This window comes from Peromyscus eremicus, chromosome 11 (genome assembly GCF_949786415.1).
Source record: "Peromyscus eremicus chromosome 11, PerEre_H2_v1, whole genome shotgun sequence".
NCBI lineage: Eukaryota > Metazoa > Chordata > Mammalia > Rodentia > Cricetidae > Peromyscus > Peromyscus eremicus.
Window position 1 is genome coordinate 6620954 of NC_081427.1, and position 24979 is coordinate 6645932.

At 38.5% G+C, this 24979-nt stretch overlaps 1 protein-coding gene across 4 annotated transcripts; it reads left to right on the forward strand.

The window, feature by feature from the left end:
* The first annotated feature begins 1 nt into the window (after position 1).
* Positions 2–24676, forward strand: LOC131921932 (zinc finger protein 43-like). Of its 4 annotated transcripts, none has more exons than XM_059276680.1 (5): positions 2–115; positions 11679–11805; positions 16319–16414; positions 18930–20854; positions 22995–24676. In XM_059276680.1, exons 1-4 carry the CDS (start codon positions 110–112, stop codon positions 20816–20818), a joined length of 2118 nt encoding a protein of 705 aa, XP_059132663.1. In that variant the 5' UTR covers positions 2–109; the 3' UTR covers positions 20819–20854; positions 22995–24676. The 4 variants fall into 4 exon arrangements, with proteins under 4 accessions (XP_059132663.1, XP_059132665.1, XP_059132662.1 ...); XM_059276682.1 differs by having other exon boundaries at positions 18930–20522; XM_059276681.1 differs by lacking the exon at positions 22995–24676 and adding an exon at positions 11212–11334 and having other exon boundaries at positions 24–115; positions 18930–21555.
* The last annotated feature ends 303 nt before the right edge of the window (positions 24677–24979 follow it).

Sequence of the window (24979 nt, forward strand, 5' to 3'; positions counted from 1 at the left end):
AGGGCGCTTCCGCGTTCCTTCTGCGCCTGTGCGTTCTGCTCTCTGGCCGTCTTCTCCAAAGTTGGGCCAGTGTCGCGGGTCCTCTTGGCGCTCTGGTAGCATCTCTGACATGGAGGTTGGTCCAGGATGTAGCGGAACCCGAGGGACGATGCGGGGTGGGCGGGTCCAAGTTGGAGGGAGCGGTCCCGGGTTGGTGGGAGGCGGGAAGAAGCTGAGTGGGAGGTGCTGTGCTGACCTAGGCTGGGCCATTGCCTCTGGATACAGGTCAGCGCTGGGGAGAGAGGCTGACAGGGATGGTGCAGGGAACAGCCTTTCCGTTAGGATGCAGCTTCCTTAGTCTGTCCTGCCCTTCTGGGACAGGAGAGCTGGCTCAGAAGCCCAGGAGTGGAGAAAGGTGATAGGTGTAAGATTGCCCCGGTAGGGTGCATCTGCTGACAGCCTGTCTCGGAGGTGTGGTAGCATGCCATTACTAGATAACACTGTGTTGATGGCAGCTCTTCTCGTGAAGTTCTTGGCTTATTTGGAGTAAGTGGAATTTGTGGGCCCTCCTGTGCTTATAGCCTGCTAGAATTTTGTCCGAGGACTCTTGGTGTATTGTAAGTGTGATAGTTGTTTCTAATTGTCAACCTGACACAACCTAGTGTCACTGGGAAGAGATTGTCAGTGGCCATTTGTCTAGATAAGGTTAGCCTTGGGGATTGCCTTGATTACTTATTTGATGTGGGAAAACTCCGCCCCACTGTGAGCCTCACCATTCCCAGAGTTGGGGTCCTGGACTGTATAACAAGGAAGAAATCAAGCTGAGCCCTGGGAAGCGTGTATGCATTCCTTCTCTCTCCATTCGGCTGATGTGACTAGCCGCCTTGACATCTTGGCCGTGGTGGATTCTAGTCTAGAACTCTGAGCCTTTTACCCCTAGATTTTTTTTTGGGGGGGGTATTTTATCACAGCAACTGGAAATGAGATTAAAACAGGATATTATTCCCTGTCCATTATTTTAATTAATTTTTTTTAGAATTCCATACATGATTACTGTATTTACATAATTTCAACTTTTCTTCTCCTCTTCAGTTTTTTCTGTTTCCTCTACTTCCTCTTAAATCCAAGACCTCTTCTTGTTATTTTAAACACACACACACACACACACACACATGCATGTAAACACAGCCTGGCAAGTCCGTTTGGTGTTGCTTGTATGTCTTTAGTTCTGATTTCTTAGGATTGTATGATCTATCAGAGATTAATCCCTGGAATAGATCCAACACCCATTTTGACACTGGACACGCATATGTGGCATGCACATACATGCAGGCAAACACTTATACACGTAAAATAAAAATAAATAAAACTTTAAAAAGATTAAAATAGTTCTTGTCCATCCTTGGGTATGCTTTCTCATTCACTCTTCTCAGCCCTCTGCTTGCTCCTGCTTTTCCTCTTTTTCTTGGGTTTCCTTCACACCATCCTGTTCACAATGACTTCAGTTACTGATGAAACCAAAATATTGCTTACATTCTGTCTTAACATTTAAGCATAAGTGCTGATTGTCTTCTAACAATGTTTATTGATGTCCAGAGGTATTTATGATCATTCTAATTAGAGATGAGAAATACAGCTTGTTTCATTCATGGTGCAGGTGGTAACACCACCAAGAACTGCCAACCACCTGAGGACTTCCCTTCATCTACTAGGGATCTCCACTCAAAGTTAATTCTTTGATTTTGCTATAGAAAAGAATTTCAGGATGAGCCCATATGAAGCAGAGTTGGAGTTTATTAAAAAACAGAGAGTCGGGAAATCAGGGAAGGAATAAGGCACCTCAGAAAGCATGCGGGGCGGGGGCGTGTGTGTGTGTGTGTGTGTGTGTGTGTGTGTGTGTGTGTGAACTTCTCCAAGGAGTATCTTTGCAATAGCCATATGTAGCACTTTGTTAGCTCTCAAGTTAGAACTCAAAGGGTTCCTGAGGAACCTCCATTGAGAAAATGCCTCCATGAGATCCAGCTGTGGGTCTGGGAGCGGGGAACCTGGATGTTTTCACCTGGTGCTGCTTTGTTACCTCAGACTAGCAGTTATTGGGTCACAGTCCCATTTCGAGTTTTTGATAAGAGAAATGTTTGGGCTTCTCTATCCTCAGTTGGATTTGTGAATGGAAAGAGCTGTGATCCATAGGTTCTTCAGACTGTCCTTCTGCCACATAGGCACCCATTTACCATTTAGTTCCCCAATCCATGACATTCACCGCACTGTGAAGATGATGGGAAAAGAAACAAAAACCAATAAATCAAGAAGCCCTTGTGGAGCTGTAACTAGTAAATCTACTATAAATCACCTCTTCTGGAATCACTAATCTTACTTTTGTATTGAAATTTTTGATTGAAGTGACTTTGGAGGAAAAAAATGTAATGTAACTTGAATGATTTAAGCCAATATTAACAGGAGTAGTACTTACATCATTGATCTCAATTTTCTAAGCAGACTGATTCTAGTGTTTACATCTACAATGATGACCTTGACATTGGATCAGGACATCACAAAGGTTTAAATGCTATTACTGATTTTTTTTTAAACAAAATTCTGTATGGTCTTGAGTTTAGACCATAATAATCCAGGGTGGTTTCTGTTAATAAATTTCTGCTTGTACAAAAGGACAAGGAAATTGTAGCCAACTTAATCAAATACCTTTAATCAAATATAGAAAATTGTCTAAATCTAATATTTTATACTGAAGTCCCACTCAAGATCAAGGATTGTTAAAGTAGTGAAACCTGATAAATACATCAGACTTAAAGTTAACTCCATGAAGCTCATTTTCTTTTCTCAAAAATATGTATGTAATTAATCTATGTATAGAAAACTCCAGCTGAAAAGGGCCACAGCTAAGAACTGGTTATTCTGGCATCATTTTATCCAGGGAAACCTTGATGGCTTTGGCAGTGGTTGTTTTGTTGCTGTGGAAAAGAGAGAGGAGATGGATCACATAAGCACTAGGAAATAGAAAGTGTATAGGACTGAACATTCTTAAATGAGACAGGTGATGATTGGAAGTGACTAATATCATCTGGTGGACTTGTGGACCACACTGGGGTCAGTGATGAGAATTTATAGCCCCCAGTATGCTCTTGCACAGCTCAATTCCACTTTGTCCCACATGGTGTAAATTGGGCTGGGTGCTGGGAACACAGGTGTTTCAACCTGTTGCTGTTTGTCTTCTAGGTCTGGCAGCACTTGGGTATAGCCCCATATTTCCACTGAGGGTTTAAGGTAAAGGAATGTTGGATTCTGTCTCATAGGTGGGATTTCTGGGTATAAGGAGCTGTGGTCCATGGGGTCTTCAGATCTTTCTCCACATGGTCACCCATTTACCATTAAGTTTTCTAAATATATCACACAGAAAAAATCATATCTAGGAGTTCTTCCCTGCAGCATGTGTCTTTCTAGAGCTTGGGATATATTTCTACAACTTTAGTTTAACCCCCTGAGCTCCCAAATGCTTAATCTTCTTGTACAATAACTTAATTATCTACCCTTTCTTGTACTGCATTTTTCCAGGTCAAGAAAATTTTTAAAAGGAATGGATAAATTTCTAGACACAGATGATATGGCACAGACTAGGATGAGTGATATCACTTGGTAGAGTGTTTGCCTACCATGCATGAAGTTTTGGATTTGATTCCTAGTACTCCATAAAGTGATATTCTTCACAGAACTAGAAAAACAATCCTAACATTCATATAGAAATATAAAAGCAAATGAAAAACCAAATAGTCAAAGGAATATTTAGCAGGAAGAGCAATTCTGGAAGTATTACAATACCTGATCTCAAATTATATTACAGAACCACATAACAGAACCAGCATGGTTCTGCACAAACACAGATATGTATGTAAACCAATGGAATAAGATAGAAGACCCAGAAATAAACCTATGTTTAAACCATTTAATTTTTTTTTGAGACAGTTTCACTGTGTGGCTGTCCTGGAACTCATTCTGTAGGCCATGCTAGCCTCAGACTCACAGAGATCTGCTTGCCTCTGCCTCCCGAGTACTGGGATTAAAGGCATGCACCACCACCACCACCACCCAGCTAAACCACTTAATTTTTGACATATATTATCAGAAACATATACCGGGAAAAAGACAGTGTCTTTACAGCTACTGTAAGATAACTGGATTTCACATATAGAATAGCATAGGAAATATTCCCTTGAATGGACAGTTATGATATATGAAAATAAATGTCTTAACTATAATGAAGAGGCAGCCTACACAATGGAAAAAAAATCATTGCTAGTGACATATCAGATGAGGTACTAAGACTAAATACATAGAAAGTAATGCAGAAATTAAGCAGGCCAAAACTAAACCATCCAATCAATAAATTGTCCAATAAACAGACAGTTTTCAAAAGGGCAAATGTGACGCATGATCCTACTGAGTCTTAACAATAAAAACCTGGAGTCAGATATTGAAGGTTAAAGCTGAAAGATTAGAGAAGCAGAGTAACAGCCACTAGAAACTTCTTACCTCTACAAATCCATTGAATGGAGGTGGTCGAGATCCTGTCTCCACCCACTTTATATTCTTCTCTCCACTTCCCTTGTGCTGGGATTAAAGGTGTGTGCCACCACCACCTAGCCTTAATGGTTAACTAGTGGCTAGCTCTGCCCTCTGATCTCCAGGCAAGCTTTATTTGTCAGAACACAAACAAAATATCATACAACATTTCCCCCTTTTTGTCTAACTAAAAAGTGAAGGTTTTAACTAATGTAGAAAAACTGTACAATATCTGTATACAAATATATACAGGCAATAATTACATTAACAATGTCTAGTCCATTAGTATTTGACAAATTCAGAGAAAATACCCCATTATCTATCCTGTCTTGGTGAGTCCAAATTCTTGTACCTAATTCACTTTCTATCCTAACTTGCATTACCAACCCAAAACTATCTTTTGATGTCTCTCAACCTTATACACTTTACACCTCTTTTGTGAGTTTCTTTTCTGAGTCTGGTAACAAGGAAAACTGTGACTATAACTGTCTAGTCTTTAACTCCATCAGGGTTCCGAGAAAGATATAATATTACCTGAGTAAACAGGAAGTGTAGAGCAAACAACTTCCAAAAATAAGAAATGACAGAAACAACCTTGCTGCCTGGACAGTCACCCGGGGTTCCGCTGCAGCATTGGGTCATCCATCTTTGGCCTACAGGCCTAGAATCTGTGAAGCAGGATTTTTGAAGGACTATCCCATCGTGTCTTGGCAAAGTTCTGCAGTCTCTTTTCTGTCCTGTTTATCCAATTTGGACAGCATACTGTCAGCAGTTGAGGCAAGGGCAGTTTCTTGCCCAGTGGCTAACTTTTGCCACAAGGAAAGTAAATTCTGTATGGAATTTCTTCAGTGCCCATTATTTTTGAAGTAGATTGGTGCTGCCAGGAGCAGTCATGCCTCATTATCATATAAAAAAAAGAACCTTATGTTATTAAAACATCTTAAATGTCATATTCTATAAATCTCTGAAGTGTTTGAAGATCACTTGCCTATCTAAAATATATCTCTGTTTAACCTTTAAAACATATCTAACATGACTACAAGTTTGATTGTAATAGGTGGCTAACTACTAACCTGCATTTCTCTATTATCCTAAATAGTTTTTAATAATAAACTTTCAAAGACTTGAAGTTTACATAACATTGTTAGATGAGCTATATAGATACTATACCTTGAACAAGAGTAGAAACATCTGCCGGGTGGTGGTGGCGCACGCCTTTAATCCCAGCACTTGGGAGGCAGAGGCAGGCGGATCTCTGTGAGTTCGAGGCCAGCCTGGTCTCCAAAGCGAGTTCCAGGAAAGGCACAAAGCTACACAGAGAAACCCTGTCTCGAAAAACCAAAAAAAAAAAAAAAAAAAAAAAAAAAAAAAAAAAGAGTAGAAACATCTACACAGTATGTTCTAAAAAATTAACCTTAAATTTGTATTGATATACAAAAATTCAAGCCAATGTAAAATATTTAAAGCTAGTAGTTGCCTTTTTGGTTTAAAAGTAGTTTCAATAATTACCTTTTTATATTAGCATTTCTATAACATATATATATATATATATATATATATATATATATAAACACAAAAATAATGTCAAATTTTTATCAATACACAAAAATCTAAGCCAATGTAGAATATTTAAAACTAGTAGTTGCTTTTAAAAAGTAGATTCAATAATCTACCTTTTTATCCTATTTCTATGTCCCCCCCCATTTTCTCTTTAGAACAAGATACCTGAATCTAATCTTTGTTAAGCTTTTTTTTCTGACCATTGCCAATAACAACTTCTAACCAGCCACCCTAAGTGATGACAAATATCCATAACCCAGTAAATGACCCAAAACCACACACTCCCCCTCTTGGGCATCATATTCTTAAATTTACTTCTTGCTGTTTGGGGGCAACAGCATCTTTAGGGGACTCTGGAGAAGAATTGGGATAATTGTCAAGTCTTGGGGGAGCTATCTATGTCATTTGTTGTCCAGTCTCTGTGTAATGGGAAAGTGCAGGGCTTGTCTCAAGTCCTGGCTAGAATAATAAGTCTGTGAAGCTGGTTCATCTCAGCCAGCCTACCTTGAAACTGCCTTGAGCAGTTTGTAGTCCAAAGCCAATCTTTAGGTGGTGTTTGTCCGCTTAATGGTGTGATCATAGTCCAGGTGGAATTGTCATTGTGGAGCTCCATCACCTTTTTGGAGACTCCAGAGATTGCTGTTAGGAAAGTTTATCATTCACTCTAGAAAACTTAAATATCATTAATATCAAAAGAGAAAGTTTAAAATTTAAGGTATTAATATACCTGAAGGAAAGTTTCAAAAAGTCAAAATAAATTTGAGGGTTAAAAGATTTGTGACAATAATAGTCCCTTGATTTTGGTTTTCTTCTGTGCCATACCAGGTGACTCTTCTGATATGAAACAGAGACTCTGAATTTTCTTGAACAATATGCGTGGGTTTAGCGAAGGAGAGAGCCACACTCCAACTCCAAACCCAGTTTTAATTTTTAATTGAACCGGGACTACAAAAAGAACATTTGCATTATGTATCTGTAGAGAACGGCAGAAACAAACACTTGGGAAGATTTATGAAATTTTATCCTGTTGGAAATGTGATATACCAATATGTCGTTGGTTGTTTTTTGGCTCTTTTTTGGAGCTCACCACCCAGCTCCCAAGTAAATCACTTGAAAGCTTATTCTTAATTATTAATGCCTGGCTTTAGCTCAGCTTAGTTCCTAGCCAGGTTTTCTTAGCCTAACTTTCCAGTCTACCTTTTGCCTCTGGGCTTTTCCCGTTCTATTACTTGTGTAAATCTTATTCTTACTCTGTGGCTTGCTGTGTAGCTGGGTGGCTGGCCTCTGGTGTCCTCCTCCTTCTCTGGCTCCTAGATGCCTCCTCCCAGATTTCTCCCTCTATATATTCTCTCTGCCTGCCAGCCCTGCCTATCCTTTCTCCTGCCTTGTTATTGGCTGTTCAGCTTTTTATTAGACCATCAGGTGTTTTAGACAGGAACAGTAACACAGCTTCACAGAGTTAAACAAATGTGGCATAAACAAAAGTAAACACCTTAAAATAATATTCTACAACACCAATAGGCCAATTTATTCTTTTTCTTGGGACATTTTCTCTGGATGATTCATCCGTTTTCTTCAGATGACTCCTTTGTCCAGTGGTCTTCAGATTCCTTAGCTGGATGCCTTCATTCTCCTGGAACGAAAAAAAAAAAACATAACCCTGTCCCAAGGGTAACTTTGGGGAGTTTCCCTTTTGGCAAGTTATATCTGATAAAATGATAAGCATTTGTGAGTCTTATAAGTTAGTTTTCTAATCCGTTCATCTATGGGTGCTGATCTTGCCTTTAAAGTCTTAATTACCCTTTTGCATTGTGAATTAGCATTTTCAAAAGCCAAAAAGATTCAATTATTGTTTATCTAGTTTCTGAATTTGGTATCATTCTATTTACAGCTGAAGTTAATCTTTGTAAAAAAAAATAAGTGAAGATTTCTTTTGGGCCCTGTATAACTTTAATAAATAACTCACTTCTTTCTGATTTCTTCAGTTCTATCCTAAGCATTCAAAGCTGCTGCACAGCATAGAGCCAGAGTGTAGTCATCATATAGAGACTGTCTTTGTACATCAGCATAATTGCCTTCTCCAAGAAGTTCATCTTGGGAAATTTCAATACCTCTAGCCCTACTTTGTTGTTCAGTGGTCCTAGCCTCATCTTTCCAACAGGTCCTCCACTGCAATTGAGGACCAGGCTCCAATACTGCTGTAACCAAGTCTTTCTAGTCTTGTGGGACAATTCTGTTACTAGTTGACCATGAATTTAACATCTGTTTCACAAAAGATAATATACATGCTAAATGAGACTATCACTTCCTTATGTCTCCTCAAATCTAAAATGTGCACAGGAGTCCTCATGTCAGCTCTTACACAGCCTTGGGGATACCTGTCGTTTGGCAGTTGTTCCCATAAGGTGACTGGATAAATTAAGGTTGTTTGTTTGAAAACCTTTTGCTGTGCCTGTCTAATTTTAAAATGTAATGGTGAGATTGGTTTTTCTTTAAATTCCCCAGTCTGTGTCTGAGTATCTCTATTATCTGTTTTAGTAAGTTTTTCTAAGGTTTGCATATTATTACTCACCTGTTTTGCTCTCTTCAGCAGTAAATATTTCTAGAGCTTTTGTCTTAGCAGTTCGGCAGCAGATGATTCACTATCCTAATTAGTCAGATATCGAGGGTGAAAGCTGAAAGATCAGAGAAGCAGAGCAGCAGCCACTAGAAACTTTTTACCTCTACAGATCCTTAGACCAAATGGGGGCTGAGATCCTGTCTCCACCAGCCTTATATTCCTGCATCCACCTCCCTAGTGCTGGTTTAAAGTTGCATGCCACCACTGCCTGGCCTGTATGGTTAACTAGTGACTAGCTCTACCCTCTGATCTCCAGGCAAGCTTTATTTGTCAGAACACAAACAAAATATACAACAGAAATGCAAATGGCCAAGAAATAACTTTTAAAAAAAAGTTCAGCATTTTTAACCATCAGTGAAATGCAGATTAAAACTACTTTAAGATTCCCTCTCACCCCAGTCAGCATGATTGAGTAAATGAATGGCAACATGTATTCACAAAGATGTGTGGGAAAGAGGAAATCTTATTTACTGCTGGTTGCTATGTAAACACAGGTATCAACAACGGGACTCAGTACAGAAGTTTGTCAAAATACTGAAAATGGGAGAATCAAATGACTTAGTTATGCCCCTTTCCTATGTACCTGAGGATTTAAGACAGTGTCCTGGAGCAATACTTGCCTCCCCCCCCCCATGTTTATAGCTGCACCATTATCATTGACTGCTGTGTGAAGCCAGCATGGAGGCCCATTAACAGACACCTGGACAAAGGAAATGTGGTTAATATACACAACGGATGGAATATATGTAATATGAAAGGAGAAGTGGGGACTACCTGGGGAAAGAAGGGGGACTAGCTGTAAAGGAAGAGGGGTTATTCGGGAGGGCTTCTGCGCATGTCAATATGTAGGTTTGCCATTGTAGCAAATGCATCCCTCTACCACTCTGATGGAGACTAGTGAGTGACATAAGCTATGGATGCATGTATAGGAGTTTGTGTACTTTCTGCTTAACTTTGTTATGTACCTGAAGCTGCTCAGTTTTTAGAATAAGAAAAGTAAACTCCCTCTCTCTCTCTCTCTCTCTCTCTCTCTCTCTCTCTATATATATATATATATATATATATATATATATATATATATAAAATATATATATATTATATATTACTAAAGAAGACTGTTGGGGAGGAATATGAATTCAAAGATAGAATATAGCCTTGTATAGGAGGATGCCATGATAAAACCTATTGTTTTTGTATGGTACTCTAAAAATGAAAAAGAAAAAAAAAACAATTCAAGCCCAAGCAACAACAAAACACGGAAGGAAATGTGGGCAGAAGTGGCACTGTACATTAGGGAAGTGGGCGTACAGTCTGTTGTGAGCAACGGAGATGAGAATGTGGGCTAGAGCTAGAACACCTGGCCTGACTCAGATCACGTGTGTTCTGTCTTCCGTAACACAGCTACCTATGAGTTTGTCTTAGTTATTTTCTATTGCTGTGATAAGACACCATGACCATGGCAACTTATAGAAGAGTTTATTTGAAGCTTACAGTTTCAGAAGGTCCATGATCCTTATGGCAGTGAGCATGGAACAGACAGGCAGATGTGGTGCTGGAACAGTAGCTGAGAGCAGCATCTTGAGACACAATCAAGAGGCAGAGAAAAGTGTGTGTGTGTGTGTGTGTGTGTGTGTGTGTGTGTGTGTGTGTGTGTAGGGGGGGATAACACTGGAAATGGCATGAGTCTTTTCAAACCTCAAAGCCCACCCTTAGTTACACACCTCTTTTAACAAGGCCACACCTCCCGATCCTTCCCAAACAGTTCCACCAACTGGGGGCCAGGTATTCAGATGTAAGAACCTTTAGGGACCATTTTCATTCAAACCTCCATGGTTTGCCATGCTGAACACATCTGTTCAGTAATTTCTAGCCCTGTGTACATAAACAGCAAAATGTCCTCATCAGCACAACATGAAACAGAAATATTTCCAAAAAGCGTGATTGAGGTGGATTCCGTAAAGGTAAACACTGTTTATAGTCCCTCAGTTATACATTCTATTTTTATAACTGGGGTACTGGGAGTTGTGGATGACACAGTGGATACTCTGAGATGATGAGATCTTGTTGTTGATTCAGAACAACCCATGGATCAGGTTCTCCCCACAATCAGCTCCAGATTCTATGTATCTGGGTCTAACTACACTTCAGTTTAACGTTAGGTTCTCTTCTGAGTGGGAGACAGGTGACTTGCTAGCTATGAAGGATATAGAGACTTCTGTACGGAGTCCTCTGAGCCTTTCCACATCTCTCCAACAAATACATGAATATTTATCTAAACCAGGCAGGGTGAGAAGGGGGAGAAGAAAAATGAAATAAAAGAAAACTTTAAAATGTCATCTAATTTTTAAAATACATCTAATGTATTTTAATATTTAGAAAGCATTGTACTTTTATTTTTCAAATATAAATTCGTTAAAAATCTCCAGTTCCTTTTTATCTATGAATTCTTCCCTTATTGTGCCCCCTTGCATACTCAGACAAGTGTCTTTGGTGAGCTGTCCTTTGCCTCAGCACTGAAGTGGGTACGTGTTCAGACTCAGCCCTTCCCCAGGAGCTACTGCCTCAGAATCTGCATTTTCATTTCATTTCATGTGTAACAGGTGAGAAGTGTCACTTTAACTCAGTGTGACTCTCTCCTGTGAGAAATGTGTACCACATCAGCACAGTACAGGAAATTCATACTGTATTCATGTTCTGTTTTGTGTATCATGAAATATAATATTCAGATGGGTTTGTTAGGGCATATGCCATTGTCTTCCCTTGAAGATGGGTAATGTATAAGATATTATATAAAAATATCTCATTCCATATCCTACTACTCTTTCATCTTTCTTAAAATTAAAAATTCTGTTTCTAGCCACATATTATTTATATATTGATATTGAGCTCTCGATTATACTACTTAACTAAATTAACATATACTGTTCATTTATTTTTATTTCAGGGACTGCTCTCCTTCAGGGATGTGGCCATTGATTTCTCTGCAGAGGAGTGTGAATGCCTGGACCTTGCTCAGTGGAATCTGTACAGGGATGTGATGCTGGAGAATTACAGCAACCTTGTGTTCCTGGGTGAGGATCTCATCCATAGTGAATTCTTGATTCTCTTTAAATGTGTAACTTCCTCCATTTGTAGACTATCTCATGGGAACTTATGCTTTCCAACAATGAGCTTCAGATTTTTGCATTATAACAATTATTCCACAATTTTACACGTGCATGTACATGTGTAATGTACACTGTAATGGTCACATGCATGTACATGTGTAATGTACACTGTAATGGTCACATGCATGTACATGTGCATTTCCACATGTATATTTTACACGTGCATGTACATGTGTAATGTACACTGTAATGGTCACATGCATGTACATGTGCATTTCCACATGTATATTTTACACGTGCATGTACATGTGTAATGTACATTGTAATGGTCACATGCATGTACATGTGTAATGTACATTGTAATGGACACATGCATGTACATGTGTAATGTACATTGTAATGGACACATGCATGTACATGTGCATTTCCACATGTATATTTTACACGTGCATGTACATGTGTAACGTACATTGTAATGGTCACATGCATGTACATGTGTAATGTACATTGTAATGGTCACATGCATGTACATGTGCATTTCCACATGTATATTTTACACGTGCATGTACATGTGTAATGTACACTGTAATGGTCACATGCATGTACATGTGTAATGTACACTGTAATGGTCACATGCATGTACATGTGCATTTCCACGTGTATATTGGCTATGCCCACCTTTGTCCTCTGACCCTTTCCGCAGACCCCTGTTTTCAACCCATGAAATCTTTGCCCTACTTCCATGTACTTTTTCCTCTGGCCCACTGCATTTGGTTAAAGTTGGCAACATAAGCGTGAGTAAGGGGTTATTTACTTAAGCATGGCTAGCTTTTAGCTAGTTCTACAGTACCAGGCATGAGTGATTCCTTACACGTAATAGTCATGCCACATCTATGTCAGTGGACACGTCTTTCCCAGTAGGTTGGTATTTTGTAGGTGGATTTTTTTGTTGGGACATCTGCTTCCCAATAATGACATGGAGACTTATTATTATTTATGAAAGCTCAGCAGATAACTTAGGCTTTTTTCTAACTAGCTCCTATAACTTAAATTAACCCATTTCTAGTAACTTACTTTCGGCCTCATGCTTTTATTGCCTTGTCTCCATATTACCCGTCCTCCTTGCTCTGCATCTCCTGGCGTTTCTGCCTTTCTTCTTCTTCCCAGAGATCTCTCTGTCCCAGAAATCCCGCCTAACCTCTTCCTGCCTATCTAATGGCCATTCAGCTCTTTATTAAACCAATCAGAGTGACACATCTTCACACTGTATAAAGGAATATTCCACAACAGTATTATAGTTTTCAGAGTTCACAGATGCTGACTTTTCTATCCAAGAAGACTTCACATTACCTCCCACTCTGTGAAATCTGGCTGGCCCAAAGAAAGCCTCCAGCTCTGTTAAAACTCAATGTATCTATGTCCTGCAACTGGAGGATGTGATGTCTTCAGTGATTGGGTCTTATGGTCTAGTCTGTCAGGCAACCAAGAGGAATGAACAAGTTTGCAGTGCTTTGGTGGTCTCTGGCACACCCTGAGCTAAAATTCATAAGGAGGTACTCTACCCGTGTGATGGATGGCACTTAAAAAGAAAACAACAAAAAAACCCCTATGTCTTTTGAACAATAGTATCTATCCACCCATGTAGGGTATATTCCTTTAAACCTTTAAATTGTAATTTAAAATAATTTACAGAGTAATAGGATTCTGTGTGGCTTTTTAAATCCTTACTTTTAGCTAATCCTCTCCGCCAGATACTGGACATCCTCACCATGCACATCCATCTCCACTTAAATCTCTCCACCCCCAGTAATGGCTAACTCTACTTTCATACCATTTATGCTGTCCCATTACCTTCTGTTCAGACAGTCCCTCTTCAGTGGCCCTTCTCTACCTTCCAGTCTGCTACAGGTACTCCAAAGGAAACACAGAACCCTGAAATTCAAAGCTAAGATCCACACATGAGAGGGAATGTTTGACATTTGTCTTTCTGACTCTCATTTACCTCACTCATCCATTTACCTGCAAATTGCACCGTTTCATGTTTCTTTGTATCTGAATACAATTCTGTTGTGTGTGTATAGAACACATTTTCACCCTTCACTCGTCATTCTTTGGATATGTAAGTGGATTCAATTTCCTAGCTGTTGTGAACGGAGCTGCAGTGACCATGGATATGCAAGTATCTCTGTGGTAAGAGATGGAATCTTTTGAGTATACGTCCAAGAGTGATGTAGCTGGGTCATGTGGTAGTTAGGAAGTTTTACTTTCAGCTTTTTGAGAATCCTCTGCCTTGATTTCCATAATGGCTACACCAGTTTACACCCCCACCATAATTTAAAGTGTGTTTTTTTTATACATACTTGCTAAAATTTGCCATCATTTGTTTTCATAATGATAGCCTTCTCAATTCAGGTGAGATGGAATCTCAAAGTAGCTTTAATCTTCATTTCGCTGGTGGCTAAAGATGACAGTGACTTGTAAAAATATCAGCTATGGGTTTGTCGTTTTTGAGATCACTGTTCAGCTTCAGAGCCCATTATTTGATTGGATTGTTTGTTTTCCTGATGTTTGCTTCATTGAGGTTTGTTATTCACGATATTTCCTGCCACGTGTACAGCTTCTGGATACTTTGGCCAGTTATGAGTCTCTACATCAGCTGCTACCAGCTGCAAGCTACAGCTACTCTGATTAACATTGAGAACAGCACAAATCTATGTATAAATACAAATATTTAGAAGTCAATTTGACATCATTGTGCACACTGTAAAATGTCATTTTCAAAATATTAAGCCTACCAGTCCATAAGCATAGAAGTTTTTCCATCTTCCAGTATTCAGTTTCTTTTTACTTTTTCCTTTGGTTTCTATTTTTAGTGATTTAAACTTTTCATTGTAGAAGTCTCTTATTCCCTGGGTTAGGTTTATTCCAATGTATCCTCTTTTCTTTGTTTTTGGGTTGGAAATAGGTTTGGTGAGTAATTTCTTCCTCAGTATGTTTGTTTTTGCTGTATAGGAAGACACTGGTTTTGGTTGATATTTGTATCCTGCCATTTTGCTGAAAGTGTTTTTCAGCTCTGCTTGTATTTTTGTGGAGTCCTTTGGGTCTTTCATATAGAGAGTCAAATTATCTGCAAATGGATGTACTTATTGGGATAGTTATATAATTTCTGTCTTTGAGTCTGTTTAATGCAATAAATTTATGTATGTTGAACTATCCCTGCATGTGAGGGATGAAGTCTGGATGATGATGATGATGATGATGATGATGATGATGATGATGATGTGGTTTTGCAAGTATTGAGAAATTTTACATCTATGTTCATCAGAGCTAGTGGGCTATCATTTTCTCTTCCTCTTCTTTTTTCTTCTTTTCTTTTCTTTGTTGTGCTTTTGTCTGGTTTTGATATCAGGATAGTATGTGCTAACAAAATTAAGGCAATGTAAGATAAATAATTTAAGCATATCTACAACAGACAATGAAATTGAAGTAGTAATTGTGGTAACATTTTTTGTATGATCTGATAAATAAAGCTTGTCTAAAGATCAGAGGCCAGAGCCAGCCTCTAGTTAGCCATAGAGGTTAGGCAGTGGTGGCACATGCCTTTAATCCCAGCACTCAGGAGGCAGAAGCAGATGGGTCTCTGTGAGTTCAATGTCATCCTGAGCTACACAAGATTGATCCAGTCTAAAAGAGAAATAGAGCCAGGCAATTATGGCACACACCTTTGATCCCAGCACTAGGGAGATGGAGACAGGAAGTGATATGGCTAGGTGGAGAGAGGAATATAAGGCGCGAGGAGACAGGAGCAGAGGCTCTTTCAGACTGAGGATTTGGTAGAGTTAAGAACTCTAGTGGCTGGCTGCTCTGCTTCTCTGATCTTTCAGCATTTATCCCAATATCTGGCTCTGGGTTTTTATTAAGACCAATTAGGATTTGAGCTACAACTAATTAAAAAATAAATAAAACAAAAAACACCCAACTTCAAAGAGCCCACATTCAAATGGATTTGCTTCAGATTTCTACCAAACTTTTAAGGGAGAACTAGAGTAATATTTCTCATTATTCCATAAACTAGAGAAGGAAGCCTTCAAATTCCTTTCACAAAGTCAGATTCCTGCTCTTAAGGAAAACTTAAGGGAGTTGTAGATGTAACTGATGAAGTTAATTACAGTTCTTGTGTTTTCAACCTTGTTGTTTTGGTAGTGTGACTCCTTTTTATTTGGAATTTTAGAAATTGAGAGACATGAAATATGACACATATATCTTAAAGTAAAATATTTTACCCAGCAGCTTAAAATTTTTTTTTCTTGAGGTAAAGCTCGAAGTATTGAATATATCTATCAGGAAACATTTAAAGAAATTATTTTCTGCCATCTGTTATTCTATTTCTTCTTTTCTTATAAATATAATAGTGATATATAAATGTCAGTCCTAGAGAACAACATACAATCCTCACATTTATCTTTCCTCCTAACAGGTCTAGCTTTTTCTAAGCCATATTTGGTGACATTTCTCGAGCAAAGAAAAGAGCCGTGGAATGTGAAGGGACCAGCACCAGCTGCTGTATACCCAGGTATGTGGGATTACATAGATCAGAACACACAAGTGAAAGGTCCAGTGATGCCACAGAAAGGCAGGTATCAAAAGCTGGATGGACTAGAGGGTCTGTTTCAGGGAAAAATGGTGATTCAGAATGTTCCACTTGTTATCCCTCGAAGTAGGATACTTTCTGACAGATGTTTATCATACTTTTATTTCCTCAAATCTGTTCTTCCACTCTAGTGATGTCTGCATGCATCTACAGTGACTTTAGTCTGGCCTTCTGCAGGTGAGGGTCTAGATCACTATAGACTTGCCACTGCTTTCCGTGCCTCAGAAACTTGTACACAGTTCTAAGACTTATTTGTCAAGCCTTTATAGCACAGTGTCACCACAAATAATTTCTCTAATTACATTTGCATGCTCAGTATTTAAAGTTGTTCCATCAGACTTCTTTATAAATTATTATAGTGTATTTCTGTGAATTTCTCAGCCATACACTGATTGTCAATGATTTATAATTTATGATGCATTGTTTTTGTGGGTACATGATAGCAAAAAAGTTATACACAGATAAATCTTTCAGAATATTTGTACACTGTGTGAAGATGTATTGCTGTGATTGGTGTAATAAAGAGCTGAATGGCCAATAGCTAGGCAGGAGGTATAGACAGGACTTCCATGGACAGAGAAGACTCTGGGAACAAGAAAGGCAGAGATGCCAGGAGACACAGAGCAAGAAAGATGTGCAGGAGGAAGTAACATTTATGATCCACATAGCAGAATGTAGATTACTATAAATGGGTTAATTTAAGTTACAAGAACTAGTTAGAAACAAGCCTAATCTATAGACCAAGCCTTCATAATTAATAAGAATTCTCTGTGACATTATTTGGAAGCTGGCAGGACAGAGAAAGACTCATTACATAAAAGGAGGAAATGTTGTGGGATATTTTGATCATATTCTGATGTTCCCAAGACTGCCAGTACAGTTTGCTTTGAATAAGAGGGCAGAGATAGCTGTTAGCAGACCAAAACTAGCCATAGAGGTTTAGAGGACTGAGGAAAGATAGAGAGAGATGCAGGAAGTGGTAGGGCGGGGCTTAGAGAGCATCTCTGCCCTTTTGGGGTCAAGGGAGGAGAGAGAGAGAGAGAGAGAGAGACAGAGAGAGACAGATAGACAGAGACACAGAGAGAGAGACAGACAGACAGAGAGAGACAGAGACAGACAGAGAGGGGGTAGGTGGGCAGGTAGGTAGGTCATCGCTGGTCGCTGCTCTGCTGCCTCTCTGATCGTTCAGGTTCTCACCCTGATATCTGACTCCTGAGTTTTTATTGATAAAGAATAGTTAGATAAGCACTTTCAGGTAGACAAGTATTTTTAGTAGCCTACCAATATTCTTTCAGAATTTTTCTGAACTTGCAATTGTATTTTCTGTGTTTTATTTCTGTATAGGCTCCCTCATATCTGTTGCTAATCTTCTTAGATATAGCTTACATTATGATTGGATGACAGTTTTTAGTAGTGGCTCTTTAGGGTAATGTATGATATTAAAATGTCTACAAGTCATGTGCCTAGTTCCAAATAAAATTGATGTTCTTTTTTTTCATGTATTAAATACTAGTTCTATATTTTCATGCTATCTGTATTTATTTCATCATTGGTTACTTAATAGTTGTTTTATCTTGCTAAATGAATATTTCTAGAAGTTATTAAAATTTCATAAACAATTGATAAATATGTTGCTTCTCCTGAAACTGTATTTAAAGGTAAACTTGAACATCTTAAAAATCATTTAATAGCCTTTATTTTAATTGAGATCAAAAAATATATAACATGAAATTTACTATCTTAAATATTTGGGGCATTGTTCAATACATTCAAATCATTATGTCACAAATCTTTCAGAAATAGTAAAGCTTTCAGAACAAAAAACATAGGAAAATAATTGTGTATTTTTTTGTCCATTCCATCTAGTCACCATTTAAATAGGTATTCTATGATGTTTTCTATTTTAGAATTTTCATGTATTTCTAATCAGATAATATCTATCTTATGTAATGGGCATATTTCATTTTGCGTACTGCCCTTAAGAGTTTTCCTTATCATAAATATTTCATTATTGCTTACCTTAAATGTGTGTGTGTGTGTGTGTGTGTGTGTGTGTGTGTGTGTGTGTGTCCACTAAGGGCTTCTGATTCATATGAAGGACAGAAGACAACTTGCAGGATTCAGTTCATTCCTTCCACTACGTAGGTCCCTGGGAATCAGGTACCTTTATCCACAGAGCCATTTCATTGAGTACATTTAAAATTTTGAATATGTTCCATTGTTGTTCAGTGGAAGTTTGTATTGTTTCACTTACTATATTTTTTGAGTAATGCTATAGTGAATACAGTTATGGAGTCATGTCTATTTTCCCATTAATAATAGAATAAATTGCATTTATAACTATATCTATGGATATAAGGATCCATATGAAAGATAAGCTTTATAATTATAACTATGTCATTAATCTTTTACTAATACTTCCACCTTTACTCAACAGAAATAAAACCTTATAAATTTAAAGAATGTGGCAAGACCTTTCCTTGGAATTCACTTCTTATTCAACACCATAAAACCCACCCTGGAGAAAAACTTTACAAATGTGGTGAATGTGGCAAGGCCTTTAATGTTCGCTCAACACTTTACAAACACCATAGAATTCATACTGGAGAGAAACCCTACAAATGCAAAGAATGCGGCAAAGGTTTTACATGTTCTTCAAGCCTTAACCAACACCACAGAATCCATACTGGAGAGAAACCCTACAAATGTCAATGTGGCAAAGCCTTCAATAATTCTTCAGCTCTCACTCAGCACCAAAGAATTCATACTGGAGAAAGACCATACAAGTGTGAAGAATGTGGCAAAGCCTTTAATAATTGCTCAGCCCGTACGCGACACCAAAGAATTCATACTGGAGAGAGACCCTACAGATGTGCAGCTTGTGGCAAGACCTTCAATTTTCCCACATCACTTTCTCAACATCAGAGAATTCATACTGGAGAGAAACCCTACAAATGTGAAGAATGTGGCAAAGCCTTTAACTGTTCTTCACATCTTAAACAGCACCGGATTATTCATACTGGAAAGAAACCCTACAAATGTAAAGAATGTGACAAAGCTTTTAACTGTTCTTCAAGTCTTAACCAACACCGTAGAATTCACACTGGTGAGAAACGATACATATGTGAGGAATGCGGCAAAGCCTTTAATAATTGTTCAGCTCTTACTCAACACCAAAGAATCCATAGTGGAGAGAAACCCTTCAAGTGTGAGGAATGTGGCAAAGCCTTTTATAATTGCTCGGCCCTCTCTCGACACCACAAGATTCATACTGGAGAAAAACCCTTCAAATGTGCAGATTGTGGCAAAGCTTTTATTTTTCGCTCATCACTTTCTCAGCACCAGAGAATTCACACTGGAGAGAAACCCTACAAATGCAAAGAATGTGGGAAAGCCTTTAACTGTTCTTCACACCTTAACCAACATGGAAGAATTCACAGTGGAGAGAAACCTTATAAATGTGAAGAGTGTGGCCAGACGTTTATCTGTTCATCATACCTACATAAGCATCAGAAGATTCATACTATTGAGAAACTTTATGAATGCAAAGAATGTGGTAAAGCCTTTAGCTGTTCTTCATACCTTAAATATCACCAGAGATTTCATACTGGGGGGAAATCTTACACATGCAAAGAATGTGACAAAACCTTTAGGTCCTCTTCATACCTTAGGAATCATCAGAGATTTCATACTGGAGAGAAACCCTACACATGCAAAGACTGTGGCAAAGCCTTTGTTAATTCTTCAAGCCTTCTTGTACACCAAAGAATTCATACTGGAGAGAAACCATACAAGTGCAAAGAATGTGGCAAGGCCTTTAGGTGTTCTTCTTATTTTAAGTATCATCAGAGACTTCATACTGGAGAGAAACCCTATACATGCAAAGAATGTGGCAAAGCCTTTGCTAAATCTTCATGTCTTATTCTACACCAAAGAATTCATACTGGGGAAAAACCCTACAAATGTGCAGAGTGTGGCCAGGCCTTTATCTGTTCCTCATACCTGAGGAAGCATCAGAGAATCCATACTGGTGAGAAACCTTATACATGTGAAGAATGTGGCAAAGCTTTTAGTATTTACTCAACCTTCATTCAACACCAGAGAATTCATACTGGAGAAAAACCTTACAAATGCAAGGAATGTGACAAAGCATTTAATAATCATTCAGCCCTTATAAAGCATCAAAGAATTCATACAGGAGAGAAGCCCTACACATGTAAAGAATGTAATAAAGCCTTTAATAATAGCTCAAGCCTTATTCGACATCAACGAATTCATACTGGAATTGAAACCCTAGAAGTTCAAGGAATGTGGCAAGGCCTTTAATAATAGTTCAACTCTTAGCCCCCCAAACTCACAGTGGTAAGAAAGTAAAATGGAAAAAAGGTTACAAATAAGTGTTTTATACGTATATGAGTGTAAACATTCACGCATGAAAGAAACCCTACAAGTTCAAATAGTGTTGCAAGTCTGTTAGCTCTTCTTCTTATCTTGATAGCAGAGGATTTGTATTGGGGAGCCCTAAAAATATATCAGGGATTTTAATGAATGTTCACTCCTCATCAATGAATTCATGCTTCATGGAAATCTTAGCCCTTATTGACTTTGGAATGACCTCTGTCCAATATGTGTGAGCAAAGTAGTTATGCCAGAACAAATGAGGTAAACATAAAGAGTGTAGTGAAGCTCATACCTCAGATCTTACTGGATATGAGAATTACTGTATGGGGTAAATCCTATGAATATATAGAATAATGTAAAAATAAAGTGAATACTGCTTATAAATTATGGGACATTATTTGATATGATAGAAATAAATTATCACAGATGTCAGAATCATGCACACAGCTCAGTAAGGATATGAACTTGCTAATGAAACCATATTTACTATGTAGCCTCGTGTTTGAAAACAGAAGTTAGCACAACTCTCAAACTGTGTTAAAAGAACAAGATTAGTTCCTGATTGATTTCAGGCTAGCTCTTCTGACAGAAAACATATAGTAGGTATGAAATAGAGGTTGTCTGTGAAGCTTACTTCTTTAAATAAACAAATTTGAATGGTTTGTAATGTAGTGTCTCTGTTTTTATTGTGTAATATATTCTGTCACAGCCAATAACATATTCCACTTTACTAAGGGAGGTGGGCAGGGGACCACTTCTTGGCTGGACTGCTTAGTTATGTGTCCCTTTTGTCTTCTAGTTCAACCTAGCCATTGTGTTAGGATTCCGAAGATGGACTAGCAAGTCAATGGATCTCTTTTTCCCTTTTGTAATGTGGCTACATGGAATAAATCTTTGTGGTTTTTTTTTTTCTTTTTTTCTACTTATTTGGCTTATCCTTGATGGTTGACAGAACCTGGGTAGTTGAGACACAGGCTGTAAGAAGAAAGGGGAGTTATTGAAATAAAAATTAATTCCTTGTTTGTTTGGAAACTAGATAGTACAGTACTTCAGCACTCTATTCAATAAAAGGAGAGAGTGGCCATTCTCATCGTATGTAAGGTCCTTGAGGAAGAGGTGACGTCTCTTTACTATTGATTGTGATGTTAGCTGCAGTTTTCTAAATATGTAAGTGATCAGAAAACATTGGAAAATTTTCTTCTCTCTATATTTTCTGATAGCATTGGTCAAGAAAGTGTGCTAAACGTTGTCAGTGCTTTTTTCACTTATTTGCACAGTCATTTGGTTTTCACCTTAATTCTACTAATGCCGTGAGTTAACTTAAATTAACCCTTCATGGTAGAGAACCCCCATCCTGCTGTGTGATATGTTTGAAAGATTCTTGAATTTGGTCTGCTAGTGTAGTATTTTCTTAAAAGATGCTTGTACCTGTGTTCATGAGGGGGTAACTGTTTAAAGTTGTGCCAATCATTTTCATTCATTTAAAAAACAAATGGCCAAATACAGTTTGAGGTCTATTAAATAAATAAATCAAACATAATGAGGATGCTGGTAGTTATCTAGGGTATTGCCAAATTCATTGCTTGGAATGGGCAAAGAACTGAACATCCGGTAAAGAAAGAAGATCCTGCTGTAGACACAGCAACAGTAGCAGCGCTGTTGCGGGGCAGAGGAGGAGCCCAATAAACAGACTCTGGCTTGGGTATTTTATGGGGACCTTGGGTCCTTCCCTTTCTCCTGTAGGTCCTGTTTAGATGCCTACTCTCCTGTGTTCCTACCATTTTTCCTCAAAATGTCTTCTGGGAACAAGAAGCTATCATCTCAGGGAGCTGGATTTCATTTTCTTTTACTACCTACATTCTGCTAACTCTTCTTCAGGTATATTTTTGTCAATATATTCAAACTTGCCTTGACATGTTTCAACTTAACCAAATTGGTTTAAAAAAATCAAGAAGACAACAATGGAGTCATATCATAAAGAAAAAGATCTAATTTAATCACTGTAAAACCACCTAGATTTATGTTCCCCAGGATTTTTCTCACTCAGATAACTCTGTATCTCTCCAAGATCTAAGAACTTGTATTGGTTTTTTAATTATAGGGGCATGGAGTTCCAAAGAGAAGAGTGAAGACACAAGAAAGAGAATATGCTAAGAACATCTAAGAGCCAAGGCTTTGATGCCACTGGAGGACAGGTACCTGCTGAACTTCAAGAAAGCCATTAGTAAAAGCTTTATCCAGAAGACAGCCTATTTGTAGGATGTGTCCTTAAGAAGAAAATCTGTGCTGCCCAAGCAAACAATTTTAGGTAAGGAAGCCCCTTGCAAGAACTCATGACACATCTCTGCATGTACCATTCATTATATTGTTTGGTATTGCTGTCATCTTATAAATGTGAATAAGCCATGCATCATGACACTTATTTTACAAGGTACTCAGAAAAGGAGATCACACTTTATAGACTTCCTGGCTTTTGTGGTTTATTGAGTCGTTCTTTTTACAGTGATGTATGTTTATAATAACAACCCTAATAATTTAAAATTTCACTGTAGACTTCAGTTTTCAACTTAGGCAGGTGAAAGAGAATTAATGTTACTATAAGAAGTTCCAAGAGAATTAATTACTATAAGAAGCTCCTGAGACAATCAATTAATAAAAAAAGTGGGGAGATAGCTGGCAGTTTCAGAATTTCCAGTTTATGTTCAGCTGGTCCCATTGCTTTGTAGCCTGTGGGGAGGTACCCTACTATGGTGGAAATGGATCTCATTGAAACTACTTACCACATGGCCATGGAGGAAAGAGGGTTTAATTTACCTATATGCTTTAAGGATATAGTCTCCAAAACCTAGAGCTCCCTCTGTGTCCATTTAAGGTTTTCATAATCTCACAATATTGCCATGGTGAAGCCTAGGCATTTATTACACAGATGTTTGCTGGTACTGTGGTCCAAGGTATAGAAATCACATAATAATAAGCGGAAAGAACCTGGGCAAAATATAAATCAGTGCCTTCCTATAATTATTAGGAGACTGAACACATGGGGCAAACCATGTTGAACTTAGAGGAAGACATTTTCAGGGTCTGATAGGAACTGAGCACTTGCCTCCTGGGAAGTTGCTGTCATATATCTTACAAGTGGGGCTGAAGATTCAGCCACAACATGTTTGATTATAATCTCCCTATCACTCTCCAACCCATTCACTCTCTCTGTTCTACTCTCCATTTCTTGAGTCCCATCTAAGTGACATCATGTAGTATTTTATCTTTTTTTGTGTCGAAGACATAAAAGGGGGGGCATGGTTTTCATTCTCTAGGTTCATCCATATGTTTTATGACTTTTCCTGAAGCAAATGCAAACAAATATCTATTCACCACAGAAAGGGCACTATTATAAGGCCAAAGAAAAGATTCCATCAAAGCCACGCGTGTTGAGTCAGTGGATTTGTGGGCCTACTTGTAGAAGCATGGCTGACTTGAAGGCAGCCGCATCACTGAGAAGCCCACCCTAGCATGGGTCACAAAACCCTGGTACTCTCTGCCCAGCTTGCCGGCAACCTCCTCCACAGAGATTTCGGTCACCCAACAACTGTTCAGTGCTTTTGTTACCGTGGGGCCTCTGTGAAATTCATAACTTTAGGAGCTTTCCGAGTCATCTGAGCTTCACTTTCTAAGAACTGTGAACCTCTGACCGCTCTCCAGGAGGGAGTGTTTCACTTCAGTTCAGACGAAATAGTAACACAACACAAGGTAACAGTGTGTTCCCAAATCTGTCTGTCTGTCTGTCTGTCTGTCTGTCTGTCTATCTATCTATCTATCTATCTATCTACCTACCTACCTACCTACCTATTTATTTTGTCTTTCAAAACAAAATTTCTCTTTGTAACAGTCCTGGCACTCACTCTGTAGCCCAGGCTGGCCTCAAACTCAGAGAGAGCCGCCTGTCTCTGCCTCCCGAGTGCTGGGCTTAATGGCATGTACTACCACCACCAGGCTTCCATTCTTTTAAAGACAGAATAATATTCTATTGCGCATGCACATGTACACACACACACACACACACACACACACATACACACCCACACCATT

Coding starts and splice junctions, on each gene's coding strand:
- LOC131921932 (XM_059276680.1), top strand. Junction 11,806..16,318: donor CAGCAACCTTGTGTTCCTGG/GTGAGGATCTCA, acceptor TCCTCCTAACAG/GTCTAGCTTTTTCTAAGCCA. Junction 16,415..18,929: donor ACCAGCTGCTGTATACCCAG/GTATGTGGGATT, acceptor TTTACTCAACAG/AAATAAAACCTTATAAATTT.